General features: G+C 41.2%; 1 protein-coding gene across 3 annotated transcripts in view; it reads left to right on the forward strand.

Moving 5' to 3' along the window:
- Positions 1 to 17,290, forward strand: part of drc4 (dynein regulatory complex subunit 4) — a 155,752-nt gene that overhangs the window by 7,576 nt on the left and 130,886 nt on the right. For all 3 annotated transcript variants that reach the window (XM_039681661.2, XM_039681662.2, XM_039681663.2), the window contains exon 5: positions 17,012 to 17,066. In XM_039681661.2, the coding sequence (XP_039537595.2) occupies positions 17,012 to 17,066 (55 nt within the window). The remainder of the gene's footprint in view (positions 1 to 17,011; positions 17,067 to 17,290) is intronic.

Here is a 17,290-nt window from a genome sequence, read left to right on the forward strand (position 1 = left end):
AAAAATACAAAATTGTTATGCAAAAAGATAAGGACTTGCAGGAAAAATCTACAGTCAGCCACACACACACACACACACAAACACAGACACCAGCACCCCCCCCCTCCTCCTCCAAACACAGACATTGATAGAGACAAGATACACATCCAAACTACAATATCTGACTTTCTTTTGGTCTGAGCTTCTTACTGTTAATTAGAAAGTTGATCAGCTTGACAAGAACAATATATGTGGCAAGTTTTGTAACTTTAGGTAAAACGAGCAAAATTATAACACATTTTATGTGTCCTTTTTTAGTCATAAAATTCATTTCCTCGCCACGGCCAAACTGTTTGAGAAATCCGTCCGGAATTGAGCGTCCTCAATGTCTTGACTTCATGCACACCGAGTTTGGTGGTGATTGGTAAACACATGCGTCGTAATTTGATGTATTTCTCCTAGGAGATTTATTCAAACAACCCATAATTCCTGACTTCCATTTGAACTGTCGTAAAACTTAGAGCACGAAAGTTGTTTGACCTGATGTGATCTATAAGTGTACAGAGTTTCATATTATTACATGCAAGTGTGTTTGATTTATGGACCAAATTTTCAGATCAAGTTCATGGACCAAGTTAATTTAATTAATAAACTAATTATATAAAACGATTGTCAATGCACTACAATTAAACTGGTTATATTATGCCTTTACTTATAAAAAATTAAAATAAAAACTTATTTAAAACATACCAGGCTTAAGAAATGTATTTTCTTTTTCTGCAGGCCAGACACACAGCAGTGAAATGGTTAAGCCCCCTCCCCCTACAAACACACACACACACACACACACACACACAGGCACAGACAGAGACAGAGACGTAGGCTCAGAGAGAGCATGACCACATTCAAACAAACATATCTGACTTTCTGTGGGTCCTAGCTAATGAGTGTCAATTAGAAAGTTGTCCGGCTCGAGGAGTACAATATACATACTGATTTTTGTAACTGTAGATAAAACTAACAACCCCACTTTTTTCAAAAGATGGCGCTACTGAGCCCTCACCACGCCCGTTTCTGAAACTTTGCACATGTCTACTGGCTAATAAATGTGATGTGTCTGATGAGTTTCATGCAATTTGAAGCATGCTAAGGGTCTCAAAAGCATCCTAAAAGAATGGAAAAGTTTGATGCGTTGCCACGGCAACAGTATCAAAGATATCAAGAATCCATTCACAGGTCTACATCTGCCGTATGTTTACATTATACAGATGAAGTTTGAAGCAAATCGAGTAAAAATAAAAGGGTGATATCAAAGCATTTTGAAAGTGACACACTTCCTGCTGCCAGTTGGTGGCGCTATAACTTTGACTCACAATAGTCACATCCATGTGATCGTCCTCTTACAGCAAACACACTGCTGAAGTTTCATCAAGATCAGTTAATGTATGCTGAAGTTATAACACACTTCCTGTTTCATGTTTCTCGCCATAATTTAGTTTCCTCGCCACGGCCAAACCATTCGAGATATCAAAAATCCCCTTGCAAACTTTCATCCTCAATGTCTTGACTTCATGCTGACCGAGTTTTGTGCGTTGTGTTTGAATTCCATTGCATGTGTTTTACGAACAACCCTAAATAGCCGACTTCCTGTTGGGCTGGGATAAAAAGTAATCGTATGAAGTATATGAACCGATGAGATCTACATGTGCACCAAGTTTCATATTATTACATGCAAGCATGTTTGATTTATGGACCAAGTTTTCGGACCCCGTTCCAGGGGGCGCTGTCTAGCCCCCCTGCCACGCCCGGGTACCATCTTCAGCCCGGCTCTGATGGCCGCGGGTTCTGACCTGTGTGCAAAGTTTCAAGAGTTTTCGAGCACATTAAGGGCCTCAAAAGTGCCCAAATAGTCGTATAAATAATAATAATAATAAATATAGCTGCGAGCAGCGATGGCGGGCCCAAGCCGGTGGCACCGCAACCCCGGTTCCTTTAGTTACCTAAAGGCACCGGGGTGGCGGTGCCGCAGGCTTTGGCCCTTTCATGATTAAATGATTAAATGTTAAAATGGCTTGCCATACTCTATCTGTCGTTTCGACTAGTCACAATTACGTTACAGATATCTTAAATGATAATACAAACTATCCAAAATGTAATTACGACTAGTCAGAAAGACATTGTTGATATCTACAATGTTAATTCCGGATAGGCAAACTTAGCGTTTAAATGTTAATAGGGCTTGCCATACATGGACGTAGGCTCAGAGAGAGGCTCACCATATTCAAACCAAAATACCTGACTTCCTCTTGGTCCGAGCTAATGACAATGAATTAGAAAGTAGTCCGGCTTGAGGAGTACAATGTATATACCGATTTTTGTCAAGTTGGCGCTATTTAGTCCCTGCACCACGCCCATTTCTGAAACTTTGCACATGTCCACTGGCTTATAAATGTGATGTGTGTTGAGTTTCATGCAAGTGCGCTAAGAGTCTCAAAAGCATCCTAAATTTTTTTTAAAGTTTGATGTGTTTCCACGGCAACAGTATCAAAGATATCAAGAATCCATTCACAGGTCTTTATCTGGCATGAGTTTACATTATACAGATGAAGTTTGAAGCAAATCGGGTAAAAATAAGAGGGGGATTTCAAAGCATTTTGAAAGTGACACACTTCCTGCTGCCAGTTGGTGGCGCTATAACTTTGACTCACAATAGTCACATCCATGTGATCGGCCTCTTACAGCGAACACACTGCTGAAGTTTCATCAAGATCAGTTAATGTATGCTAAAGTTATAACACACTTTCTGTTTCATGTTTCTCGCCATAATTTCATTTCCTCGCCACGGCCAAACCGTTCGAGATATCAAAAATCCCCTCTCAAACTTTCATCCTTAATGCCTTGACTTCATGCTGACCGAGTTTTGTGCGTTGTGTTTGAATTCTCTAGGAGGAGTATTTCAAATTCCATTGCGTGTGTTTTATGACCAACCCTAAATAACCGACTTCTTGTTGGGCTGGGGTAAAAAGTAATAGTATGAGTTATATATGAACGATGAGATCTATATGTGCACCGAGTTTCATATTATTACATGCAAGCGTGTTTGATTTATGGACCAAGTTTTCGGACCCCGTTCCAGAGGGACCCCGTTCCCTTTCAGGGCTTGGGCCCTAATAATAATAATAATCCTAAGGAAAACAATAGGGCCTTCGCCCTTTCAGGGCTTGGGCCCTAATAATAATCCTAAGAAAAACAATAGGGCCTTCGCCCTTTCAGGGCTTGGGCCCTAATAATCCTAAGGAAAACAATAGGGCCTTCGCCCTTTCAGGGCTTGGGCCCTAATAATAATAATAATCCTAAGGAAAACAATAGGGCCTTCGTCCTTTCAGGGCTTGGGCCCTAAAAATAATAGGAAGGAAAACAATAGGGCCTTCGCCCTTTCAGGGCTTGGGCCCTAATAATAATAATAATAATCCTAAGAAAAACAAAAGGGCCTTCGCCCTTTCAGGGCTTGGGCCCTAATAATAATAGAAAAGAATAACCCTAAGGAAAACAATAGGGCCTTCGCCCTTTCAGGGCTTGGGCCCTAAAAAAGAATAACCCTAAGGAAAACAATAGGGCCTTTGCCCTTTCAGGGCTTGGGCCCTAATAATCCTAAGGAAAACAATAGGGCCTTCGCCCTTTCAGGGCTTGGGCCCTAAAAAAAATAAAATAATCGGAAGGAAAACAATAGGGCCTTCGCCCTTTCAGGGCTTGGGCCCTAATAATAATAATAATCCTAAGGAAATAGAATAGGGCCTTCGCCCTTTCAAGGGCCTTGGCCCTAATAAAATTCAGTTTTATACACAATTGTATTCTGTTAGACAGTACAGTAACCACAAAAAACAGTACAGTAACCATTTTTTAATGAAGGACTGGGCTAAGACCGAAAGGTGGACATAAGGGATATTTCAATGGTCCTCTGCCATAGTGACAAAACATCTAAACATTTTGACTTGCAATGCTTACACAATGCCAAAAGGACTAAGCATTTTGGGGTCACTGACTGGTTAAATGAGAAGGAAATTTAGTTTTGACACATGAGTGAACTGTTTTGGGAGAGGTATGAGCTTTTGCAGATGAACCATGGTGTTGTGCTGAACCATCCACGTTATTTTGGCAAAAGCACCAAGAGTGTTGAGAATGTCCGGTCTGTTTCAAGAAATGAGCCAAAGCAATTGAGAAGGAGCTTCTCTTTATATGAGAAAGGAATTTAGTTTTGAAGCATGAGTGAACTGTTTTGGGAAAGCTATGAGCTTTTGCATGAGAGCTATAGTGTTGTGCCGAACTGTAAGACTGTTTTGCCAAATGATCTTAAAGTTTTGAGAATGTAATTTCTGTTTCAAGAAATGAGCCAAACCAATGGAGAAAAACTGTAATGTTAAGGTCTAAGTGGAACCCATGTAAGGCTACCCATGAACATTAATACAGGAAAAAGTACTTTAGAAACCAGCCTTTATTAATTATTATTGCAGAGATGGGGTTTGGGCATTGAGTGCATTGTGTACATAATTAGGTTTTTTGACCCAGACACTTTTTATTTCACCTGCATTCTCCTTACCCATGTCTCCTGTTCTTCTCTCAGACTCATCCCCCAGAAACAGTCCCACTGACCCAGCCCCAAACCCCATCTCTGCCATAATAATTAATAAAGGATGGTTTCTAAAGTACTTCTTCTGCATTAATGTTCACGGGTAGCATAAATGGGTTCCATTCAGACCTTAATATTAAATAGTTCACTGTTATATGTCAACAAAATTCTACAAGACATTTTCACATGCTATATACCCAATTTCTAGATCTGTTTGGGTATTTATGCAAATTAGCACATATGTAATTAGATTATGCACTATTTGTCCATGTTAACAAACAATTGCAAAAAACTTGTAATACATGCTTTGTTTGTCTTGATGTAAGTAATCAACTCAGTGATTTTCATGATAATATCTAAAGTTTAAAATTTTTACCCTTTTCACGTGAGAAAAAGAATGAATATGCATGAATGGGATATATTTGGGTCTTTTTCTAAACTTTCCCCTAAAGGGATTCTTCAGGGCTTTTTTTCCTTACTCATATTGAGGATACAAAAGTTGAGTTTGATTCTGTTGCAATTTGTTCAAGGTTGACCCCCATTTTGGCTTAAAATGACTGGACTACAAAGCTATTTCCCCTTCTCTGACTCATCTTATCAAAAGTATTATTCAGTTTAACTCCACATTACTTGAAAATTCCAAATTAATTTTAAATTAGGATTAACCAAGCAGTATTCCAATTAATATTATCATATTATGCATACAGACAGCATACAAACATTATGTTGCATATGTTAGCACGCACATGCACACTTTTGTGTTTTTGTATTGTTAAATGAATAGACTCAGTTTTATAGTGATTTCTACTTAAGCCCATCTTATCTCATGAATGGGATGTATGTATTGTATGTATTTTGATAGCTGAATATTTTAAACTCAGTACTCTGTCATTTCTGTTTTACATAAGCCTAACCAGGGACAGGGGTTGCAAATTAGTCATGGCTAGAAACCTGTATACATGGCATCTAATTTGTATTCTTTAAAAAGCAATGTGTTATGCATTTGTCCCTGCAAATAGCCTAAACATTAAATAATAATAAATAAATTGAATATGACTTAATAAGATGAATCAGAGTGGAGGAAATAGCTTTTTTTTTTTTACTTGTTTTTTATTGAGATCAAAAAGTGCAATTCACAACACACAAATGCGATACCCTGGATGGTACAATATACATTGAGACATCCCATACAATATACATGTCCATCACTCCCCTAAAGCGGCAAGCCTTTATATCTTCCATACAGAAAAGGAAATAGATATATACTGTATAGCCAGCATAAGATTCACAGTACATAGGTATCATGGAATATACATTTAGATGGGGGACCACTTGTCCATAAATAAATCTGTTTTCATCTGCAATCTTGCTGTAATTTGTTCCATATAGTACACTTCCTTCACCTTGTTTTTCCATTGAGAAATTGTGGGGGGCTGCGGTCTCAGCCAGGAGACTGTAATCATTTTTTATGCAAGTACAAGCAGGAATTTCAAGAGATGAAAATGATAATTAGTCCTAATTTTGTTCTCAAAAATTCCCAGAATAATAAGGGATGGGTCCAGTGGAATCTTAATACTCAAACATTTATCAATTTCATCTTGTATGTCTTTCCAATAATTCAATAGTTTTGGACAATCCCAAAATATATGAGTATGATCTCCCACAAGACCACAGCCCCTCCAACATTTGTCTGAAGTCCCACTGAACTTAGATGTGAGAAAAGGGGTCCTAAAGAACCTTACTTTGATTTTCCACTCAAATTCTCTCAGCATTGGACTACTTGATATTTTATGCCCCTCTTGAAACATTTGTTCCCATTCCTCATCCATAATTATTATATTCATTTCTAGTTCCCATTTCTCCTTTATAACTTTTGTATCCTCAGTAGCTTCTCTTTGTAATATTTTGTAGAAGTGAGAGATATATTTAGTAGTTATTGTCCCTTTTGTTACTGATATGAAAAATTGCTCAGAAGGTGGCTTTTGTAAAGTTTGCTAATCCTTATGTTTATGTAAATAGTATTAGTGTCTCAATTGTAGATATTTGAACAAGTCCTGGTTTGGGAGGTCATACATATGTTGTAGCTGCTGGAAAGACAATAGAACTCTGTTCTCAAACATTTGACCCAACAGGATCAACCCTTTTTCCGTCCAGTTATTTAGTTCAGGTGTTGGGAGAAACTCAGTATTATGGTTTATTCGAATTGCTCTACATAGTGAACCGGGTAGAGTCAGTGTCTTTTTAATTTTAGACCAAGTGGTGAGGAAATAGCTTTAATGACAGAATTAAATTATTTAAAATGCAAAGGAAAACTATGAAATCGCATAAATTGTTCGTATGTTAAAATATTTCCATAAATATCAAACATATTCATAAGATGATTAATATCCCAGTTAAACCAATTCCTTCAAAATAAGGATTTATTTGTTGCATTGTAGCCAACAGTTTAATAACACTTTGGTCTTTTTTTTAATCTAGAGGAGAAGTGACATCCATGCTCTTGTTTTCCTCATAGTAATGACAGTGACTCAAATTGTATGCAAACCGGAAGATGTAATGCGTGCGCACGAGAAATGTATCGCGTAGAAACATATCATGTGCGCACGCAATAGTCTTTATTTTTTTTTATTTTTTGCAAAGGTCCCTTTAAGGGCTCCGTAGGGATCTGTCATTCAGATATCAACTATTCAGTTCTGACTAGTATATATTCAAACTGTGACTAGTACGTATTTATTTGATACTAGTAATTATTAATATGGCACTAGTACTTATTTTTAGATACTTGTACCTTTTAAATAGATTAAATATTGTTCAATAGATACTAGTACTTAGTCATTAGATACTAGTACCTATTAAATAGATACTAGTACTTATTCATTAGCTACTAGTACTTATTCATTAGATACCAGTACTTAATAAATAGACACTAATTCCTATTAAATATATAATAGTACTTATTAATTATCTTCTAGTACTTATTCAATAGATACTAGTACCTATTTATTAGATGCTAGTATTTATTCCAAATGTTACTAGTAAGATTTTTTATTTTACTAGTAAGAATTTTAATTGAACTGGCCTTGAATTGGCCGTTCTGACTAGTCATAACATTAGATGAGTAAAAAAAAAAACAGTTGTGACTAGTAAGAAATGTTACTAGTTACAATTAAAAAAGATACTAGTTTCTAATTAATAAGTATTAGAATGAATTACTACTATTATCTATTAAATAGATACTAGTATTGAATGAAAAATAATTGTCTACAATAAATAAGTAAACATCTAATGAAAACTTACTAGTAATAGTGTAAATTGCAGGTTAATCACCACAACCAATTAATGTGTAAATTAAAGTGTTGAGCACATGTATACATTTAAAACTTTCTGTCTTAAAATGCGTTAAAATAACATTTATTAGGGTTTCTTCAAGGCAATTCCGCCTTGGGGAGAGAGGGGTCTTCGTCAAGAAAAAGTATGATGCTGTGCAGTGAAAGCCAAGGTAAATTGGAAGCTGCAGGGCCGATTTCCCTTCTCTCAGCCAGGGCAACCGATATCGGTACATGGAACGTGAGGACCATGTACGAAGCAGGGAAGAAAGTGCAAGTGGCAGAAATGCAGAGCTACAACCTCACTCTGCTTGGAATCAGCGAAACTCGATGGACGCAGACCGGTCAGAAGAGGCTGATCACTGGCGAGATGCTGCTGTACTCGGGACATAAGGATGATAACGCCACACTAGTGCTGTTGTTGTCAAGAACAGCACAGCAAGCACTCACTGGATGGAAAGCCCACGGCCCAAGGATCATCGCAGCATCTTTCCGAACGAAGAAAAAGATCACCATGAATATTGTGCAGAGCTATGCACCCACCAATGACAGTGAGGAGGGAGACAAGGAGCAGTTTTATAGCATATTGCAGTCAATCCTGGAGAGCTACCCAGAGAAAGATGTCACCATCCTGATTGGGGATTTTAATGCCAAGGTGGGGAAGGATAACACCGGGTATAAGGAAGTGATGGGAAGACATGGACTTGGCGACATGAATGAAAATGGTGAGAGGTTTGCAGATCTTTGTGCTCTTAATAACCTGGTGATCGGCGGCAGTGTCTTCGTACATAGGAGGATACACAAGGCAACTTGGGTGTCATCAGATGGCTCCACCGAGAACCAGATAGACCACATCTGCATCGTCAGGAAATTCAGAAGATCCCTACAGGATGTGAGAGTGAAGTGACGTTGCATCAGACCACCATCTTGTAGTGGCAAGACTGAAGCTGCGGTTGAAGAAAGGGTGGATGGGAACTACAGCACAGGGGCATAAGTATAACACCTGCTATCTGAGGAACACACACAAGATGGAGGAATTTCGAGTGGTTTTGAGCAACAGGTTCCAAATATTGCAAGAACTAGAAGAGGAGGAGGATATAGTGGATGGAAGAGAGTGAAAGAAACTATAACAACAACATGCAGTGATGTCCTTGGACCCCTGAAATACCAGCATAAGGAGTGGTTGTCAACAGAGACATTGAGGAAGATTCAGGAAAGGAAAGGGAAGAAAGCAGCCCTCAACAACAGCAGAACAAGAGCAGAGAAGGCCAAGGCACAAACAGATTTCACAGCTGCCAACAAAGAGGTGAAGAAGCGTATTAGAACCGACAAGCGGAACTATGTTGATGGTATGGCAGCCGAAGCAGAAAAAGCAGCAAGAAATGGCAACATGAAAGATCTGCACTCCATCACAAGATGCTGTCAGGGAAGTTCTGCAAGCCAGGTAGGTCGGTGAAAGACACTTCAAAGAACTGTTGAACAGACAAATGCCAGCAAACCCAACAACGATCAATCCAGCAGCAGAGGATCTACCAATAGAATGCAGTGCGCCCACCAGTGAAGAGATCCGCAAGGCAGTAGGCCAGCAGAGGAACGGCAAGGCAGCAGGTCCAGACAGCATACCAGCAGAAGCATTAAAGTCAGACCTGGAAACAACGGTAGAGATACTGTTCCCGTTGTTCAAGAAAATCTAGGAGGAGGAACAGGTGCCCAGTGGCCAGTAACGGCCAGTAACTCCCGGTTGCCGATGTCATAATTCTGCTCCGCCGGGGACAGTTTCTTGGAGTAGAAGGCGCATGGATGGAGTTGAGGTGGATTCCCCTGCCGCTGAGAGAGGACCGCTCCTACCCCCGAGATGGAGGCATCCACCTCGACGAGGAAGGGCACGGCGGGGTCCGGAAGGGCGAGGGTAGGAGCGGAGCCAAAGGCTGACTTCAGGGCTTGGAAGGCATGGGTGGCTCGGGTGTTCCAGGACAGAGACTTGGCCCCGCTCTTGAGAAGGTCGGTGAGTGGAGAACTGATGGGACTGAAGTTCTGGATGAAACGGTGGTAGAAGTTTGCAAATCCCAGAAAACGTTGAAGCTCCTTTCGGGTGGTGGGTTGTGGCCAGTGGAGTACCGCTTCCACCTTCCTCTGGTCCATGGTGATTCCGTGGGGAGTGATGATGTAACCGAGGAAGTGGATGGTGCTTTGGTGGAATTCGCATTTCTCCAGTTTGAGGTAAAGATGGTAATCTCGAAGGCGTTGGAGCACTGTCTGAACGTGGTGGATATGGGAGGCCAGATCGGGAGAGTAGATGAGGATATCGTCAATGTAGATGACGACGAACTGATTGAGGAGATTGCGGAATATTTCATTCATGAAGCCTTGAAAGATGGCGGGTGAGTTAGACAATCCGAAGGGCATCACGAGATATTCGTAGTGCCCTGCGGGGGTGATAAAGGCGGTCTTCCACTCATCACCTTCCCGGATTCAGATGAGGTTGTAGGCACTACGAAGATCGAGCTTGGTGTAAACGGATGCCCCTCGGAGTTGTTCCAGGGCTGCTGGGACCAGAGGAAGAGGATAGCGGAATTTAACTGTGGCTTGGTTGAGGATACGGTAGTCGATGCAAGGGCGCAAGCCTCCATCCTTTTTGCCCACGAAGAAAAAACTCGAAGCGGCAGGGGACACTGATGGTCGAATGAATCCGTGATCGAGAGCCTCTTGGATGTACTCCTCCATGGCCTTCTGCTCCGGGATGGACAGAGGGTAGATCTTACCTCGCGGTAGGACCGCCCCAGGCAGCAGGTCGATCGCGCAGTCCCATGGCCGATGTGGGGGTAGAATGGTGGCGTGACGTTTATCGAAGACATCCTGGAACGCCCGGTAGGGAGAGGGGATCTCGGAAGAAGGTTCCACTGGTGGGCTCTCCACGGAGGTGGTGGAGAGCGGGACGGGCGGAGTGGTGGAAGGAACTGGGGTTTTCGTCACGGAGGACAGACAACGCTGGAAACAGTCATGACCCCACCGCAGAACCTCGCCGGTGGACCATTGAATATGAGGTGAATGGGTCTCCAACCAGGGGCGTCCCAGGATGATCTCAGCCGTCGAGCCCTCCAGCACCAGAAAGGATATCTCCTCCCGGTGGAGCCAGCCGATCTCCAACCCCAGGTCGGGGCTACGATGTCCAACCCGGCCGCGTCCTAGTGGTTGTCCCAGAATGGTTTGAACTTGAAGTTTATGAGGGATGGTTCGTTGCCTGGTTTGTAGCCGGTTTAACGTGGACAGGGCGATGAAGTTGGCCGCTGATCCGGAGTCGATCAGCGCCTGGACTGAAATGGAACGGTTCAGATAAGTGATAGTGGCCGCAGTGAATTTCAAGGAGGAGATGGGCAATGGTAACTGGACCGTACTCACAGCTGGTCGGGGAGGGCGGACGGGACAGGAGGCGAGCAGATGACCGGAGGCTCCACAGTACAGACACAGCCCGTTGGAGATGCGACGATTTCTCTCGGATACTGGCAGATGAGTGGTACCGACTTCCATGGGTTCTGGTGCTGGAGGACTGTGGTGGCGGGGCACTGGACGAGGAGTTGGAGGTGCAGGGCTGTCGAGCTGGCATGCAGTGCGTCGCTGGTCGATGCAGATGGATCGCTGGATGATGCTCTCAATACCGACGTTGTCGTCATAAATCGCGAGCTGGAGGCGGATATCAGGATTTAGACCATGACGGTAGGCGGTGATGAGTGCAGACTCGTTCCAACCGAGAGTAGCGGCGAGGGTGCGGAATTGCAGCGCATATGAAGCGACGGACGATCTCCCTTGCCTCAGACGGTACAGCTGATCCTGGACCGAGATGGAATGTGCAGACTGCGAGAACACCTCGGTGAAGTGGCCGGAGAAGGCGGTGAATGTCCGGGTAACTGGACCGCGATCTTTCCAAAGGGCGTGAGCCCAATTGAGCGCTCGGCCTCGCAGGAGTGAAATGAAGAAGGCTACTTTCGATCGTTCCGTGGGGAAGGATAACGGGTTCATCTCCATGTAAAGCTCGCACTGCAAGAGGAAGCTGCTGCACTCCTCCTCCTCGCCAGAGAAGGGCGCTGGTTGGGCCATGGGACTGGCAGAGGCAGATGAGGAAGAAGAGGTTACGGTGGATGTGGCGAGTGCTGGAGCGCTGGTCCGGGGAATGATAGGAGAAGGTGGGTCCGGTGTAGCGCTGATGCTCGGGGTTGATTGCTGCATATTGTTGGTCTGGTCTTTTGTCGCAGACTAGAAGGACACAGATGGATGAGGGTCATCCAGGTTTATTGAGACAGGTAGTAAGGGCAACAGCAGGTGAGTTTATAATGGAGGAAGTTCGGTAATGGAGCGGGAAACAGTCTGATAATGTATTTCTTATCTTGAGCAGGACGAAGAAAGACGGAGAGCTGAGGCAGCGGACGGATGACCAGATGAGGACCGGGGACCAGGAGCGGATGAGAGGCAGACAGGACTGGAGCAAGCGGGTAAGTATTCCTTATAGTAAGCAGTAGAGTAGCGGGAGTCTGTAGCCGATGTGTCGACGAGACCAGACGGTGAGTGACTGTGAGGAGTGAGTTTATAAAGGGAGGATGATTGGGACGGTGATTGAAGCGGGCAGGTGACAGTGATTAGAATGCTGGGGAGCTGGAACGAGTGGGCGGAGTGAAGGTGTCTGGTGCTGACGCAGATGGATCCGTGACAGTCAGAGATTTAGGAGATTTATGTTTACACAAAACGTGTTTCTCAATGTCAAGGAGACTTCCTTGGCAGGACGGGTCCTTCCAAGTCATTTCCTTCGGAGGCTGGACGAGGCTCCTCTTTAGCATTCGGAGAACATGTAAATGGAACAGGCTAGCAAGTGCATTTTTGCGTCATTTCATCAGTGAAAGGTCCGCTTTAGGCACTGCAAAAATGGTAGTGCTACTGGTTTGGTTGCTGTACCGCACTGTTTAAACACACTTGACAGTCCATATATTGTCTTGTCAGCCCTCAGAAAAATAAATAAATAAAAGTAAGGGATAATGTATAGCGAGACGGTTGTTATAGCGAATAAACCGCACGAACTCTAACGTGAAGCGGAGGGGTCTTGAATCAGCCTGAAGGGGTTGTATTCGCTGTAACAACAGCCTCGCTATACATTTTCCCACTTATAACATGGCTACCTACCAAATAAATCAATAATTTGACACAAAATATTGATTTAAAAAGGAGTTTATTAATTAATTAATTTAATTTAAAACGATTATATTACCGGCATGAACAACTGCGTCCATAGCAACACGATCTAGCTGTTATAACACATGAAATGGTAAAATATGTGATCCAACAAAAAAGGCTAACATTATATGAAGTAAAAATTTAAAAAGTGAATCACCAGTAAAAGGGAACAGCTTTAAATCCCCCCTCTGCAAGTCAGTTGAGCCGATATGTTTAATGTCAAACACTAGGCTGTATCAAAAGGTAACTTCGCGTCCACTGCCATGATGGGTCCATAGATATAAACAAACTGCTTCGGTGTGTCGCATATACTTGCTCATCGTCTTGCTGCTCCCTCCCGTTCTGTGATTGGTTCCCTATCTCAGGTGAAAATTTGGTTCATGGTGTCCCGGCTGCCTAGCAGCGTGAATAAAAACACGCTGTGGCAAGGCAGCACGGGGAAACCCAGGCTATAGCCAAGCACCATATTATAGAATATTGACAATATACCTAGCATGAGCCTTAACCAGATATACACCAGATTTTTAAAACGGAATTTATTTTAGGGGGTTAGTAACTTGAGCTGAAAAAAGTGATTTCACTACCACCCCTGCACTGCTATCGTGCTACCTTTGCCAAAAATCACTATGAGACTTTGTCCCTCCAGATGATACCAATGGACCAAATTTGGGGCCCTGGCTCATGGACTATTTTGTGCTCTTCAGTCAAAAATGACAGACCATAGGAAATGAATGGAAAATTGACAAAAACACAAAAATTCCACAACAAATAAATAAATTCTACTACAAATCGGCCACGATGCAGGAAAAAAGTGCTCAGCAACGAATGGGTGAAACTCTAAAACGTCAATAGTGAAAAACATAACATAATTTATAATTAGAATATAAATATAATTATTATTACATTTATTACAGACTGATCTCATGAAATGGTGTATGACACGGCAATTCGTATTTTCATTTTTGGTGTGCTATCAACACGCATAATCACTTTTCAGCGTGTTTATGAACGCCGTTGACTTAACATTACATTACTGTATATATAAATATATGACCGTCCCTAAACCTACCCGTCACTGGGGTTAATAGCATTTATGAGTCTTCCCCTACCATCCTACGGAAAAAAATATCGCTCCCCAGATGTAGATCTACATTTTGCTTCATTTCGCTCGGACATTTAGTGGCGTGTACATACGCGCGGAATCACGCGGACATTTAACGGCATACACATACACGCGGATAGCTCAGAATGCGTATAGATAACACGCCACTTGACTTGAAAGTGGCGTGTATGTTTACGTGAAAGTCATGATGCCATTATTAAAATAAGAATTCAAGTAATGTTAAAAAATAATAATAATATAAATATAAATAATAATAAGCTTCTATTAGCTTTAGCATTACTGTTTATTTTTGTAATTTTTTTTAATTGAATTGTAATGTTACTTGTATCAAAATGCTTTGTACTCAGGTTTGACTGTAGTAATAATGCAAAAACCTGTACACTTCACATCAAACTTATTTTTAAAAAAAATTAAACCTTGGCAAAAAGCATTATTTGAGAATTTCTGAATCCACATCTTAAAACTAAAATTAAGTAATTTGGTCCAAAAACAATTCACAAGCCTCTCCATTGAGAGCTATACAGGCATCTAGTGGTAACACCGTGTAATAATGATTTATTTAATTTTCTATCAACAGATGACGCTAATCTGACTTTAAAAAAAGGGATTTTAAAGGCCTAGTCTCTATAATAATCTGAAATACTGCAATTTTTGTATTATTTTTAATTGCAAAAAGGGACCATAAATATTGCATAAATATTACAGCTGCTGATTGTATCTTTTGTAAAACGATTTTTTCTACATATTTGTTAAAACTGTCATTATGTCCTGACAGTAGAATATGAGACAGATAATCTGTGAAAAAAATCAAGAAATTGGTAAATAAAATGTCACGCACTGTGCAAAGCAACAATTGAAACCTGCTTGTAATGTTGTGGCGAGCAGGACGAGGCCGAGGGATGTGATAGCAGCACGAGGTCGGTGGCATGATTGATAATGAACCTGTGAGACGCACCGGTCTCGCATTTCTCACGGAGGAGCGGAGGCATAAAGGAGGAGTGACAACAGTGGAGAGAGGAACAAGCCTGATTTTATGTTGTCATTTTATGTTCTGTTTTGTGTGCTAGCAGTCATCCGTGAGGGGCTGCTGGCTTATACTTTCATTTTGTATATGTTTATTTATTTTTTAACTAGTTGAACGTTCGCCGGTTCCCGCCTCCTTCTTCCCATAACAACCAAACCCCGTTACAAATGTACTAGCAACCTTATCTAGCATTAGGCCTACTGTACATATCGCTAGAATAATAACTTGAATTATATTATATATGTTACGTTAGTTACCGTTATATATCTTACTAGCTATTTATAACTATAAAGTTACATTACATGTATTGCAAAATACGTAATGATTTGAGGACCAAGTCTGTAGTCAAAGTATGGGCAGGCCTTAGTCAATGTATATTGCATACTGTTGATGCTTTGTCCCTACTAGTGAATGTGCCGTAAATGTTAATCCGCCATCATCGGTGGACCTGCTTACTAGCTTGATAGAATACTGTTAGAAATCAAGCTATCTTTTCATCACATTACAATAGTTATATTGTTTTACCTATATTTATTAGCAGTCTACAGCAGCGGCGGAGTGAGAGAGCCGGTCCACATGACAATCACGCAAGTGTATTTACCTGCCGCTGACACTCATCACTACAGAAACAGAGTTAATAATTTATGATGTGTTGTGAGAAGACGTGAGAGTGTGCTCTCTCTTCTCGTTACGCGCCCAGTCAAGCCCAGCAGTCTCTGTTCTACATCACTGACCGATTAAAATAGGCTTTGGCGGGACAGAAATTTGCTGTTGCGGCTGCCAAAAAAGCGGACGATCTGATGGGTTTTATTAGATTTATATTTATGTCATCTGGTCTAAAATGGTCACTGCCAGTGTCTCCTTTTCCAAGCCTGAAGAAATAATCCAAAGTTGAATCCTGTCTGGATCTTCAAAAGGAAATTCGTGAAAACTTTGTGATTAACATTAATTAGGTTTGTCCTTGCAATTGCGAAATCCACACCGAATCACCATGTTGCCTTCGTTTTCCTCAACAATTATTACTAAGCTAGCTAGACGTCCCGACTGATATGCGCTTCTGTTTTGTGTTTACTTTTTGACGCAGTAACATTACTACTAACCAGAGTGAAGTAAGATTCGGCCACTGCTGAGAAACTAGTTCCTGTAAAAGTAATGCAATCATTTAGATGAAAAAGGATAGCTTGATTTCAAACATTATTCTCTTAACGGACTCTTACATCGATAGTCTGGCGTTATAATTGATTTGCTTTTGGTGATCTGTGGAGTGGTTAAAAATTTGTTTTTAATGGCATGCTAAAAGTTACCGTTGACTCGTGCTAGCCTAGCACCGGCGAACTATGCAGCTCGGATGACTGGATGAATTTTTTTTTTTTAAACTGTCTCCACTGATAAATAACACTAAGGCTCACTTGGAAATGAGGCCCGATGTCCAAAATTCCGAACCACCACTTTAAATGCACAAATTTATTTTGAATACTTCTATTGTTAGCTTGTATAGCTCCGTTTAATGGACATCATTGAATGAACAACGTTTTCTAAGCTTATTTAAGTCAACTGCTCAAGAAATGTTCATGGTATGACTATGACCCATTACAGACACCCCACCCCCCTCCCCATGCCAATTCGCACCCTGTATATAATTACAATGACAATAACAGTTATATTTATGATTTAGATCTCTCATGACAATAAACAAAATTGTCTTTCAACAGAAACACGATGAGGAAATTACAGATCTGCGAAAGGATTTTGCCAGACAAGTACGAGGTGAAGTCACTTTATTTATACATTATTAACAGTTTTTTGTTGTTGTTTTTGTTGTTGTTGTTTAGAACTACTTTTGAGAAGTAAATAATACATGTAAATACATGAATACTTAAGTTCTCAGTCTCAGGGTTCAAGGTGCTGTATGCAATTTTATATTTATCATTTATATTTATATATATATATATATATCATAAATTTTACATTTATATTTCATTTCCCTCTTT

The sequence above is a fragment of the Pimephales promelas genome, chromosome 10 (assembly GCF_988280905.1).
Source record: "Pimephales promelas chromosome 10, fPimPro1.hap1.1, whole genome shotgun sequence".
Classification (NCBI taxonomy): domain Eukaryota; kingdom Metazoa; phylum Chordata; class Actinopteri; order Cypriniformes; family Leuciscidae; genus Pimephales; species Pimephales promelas.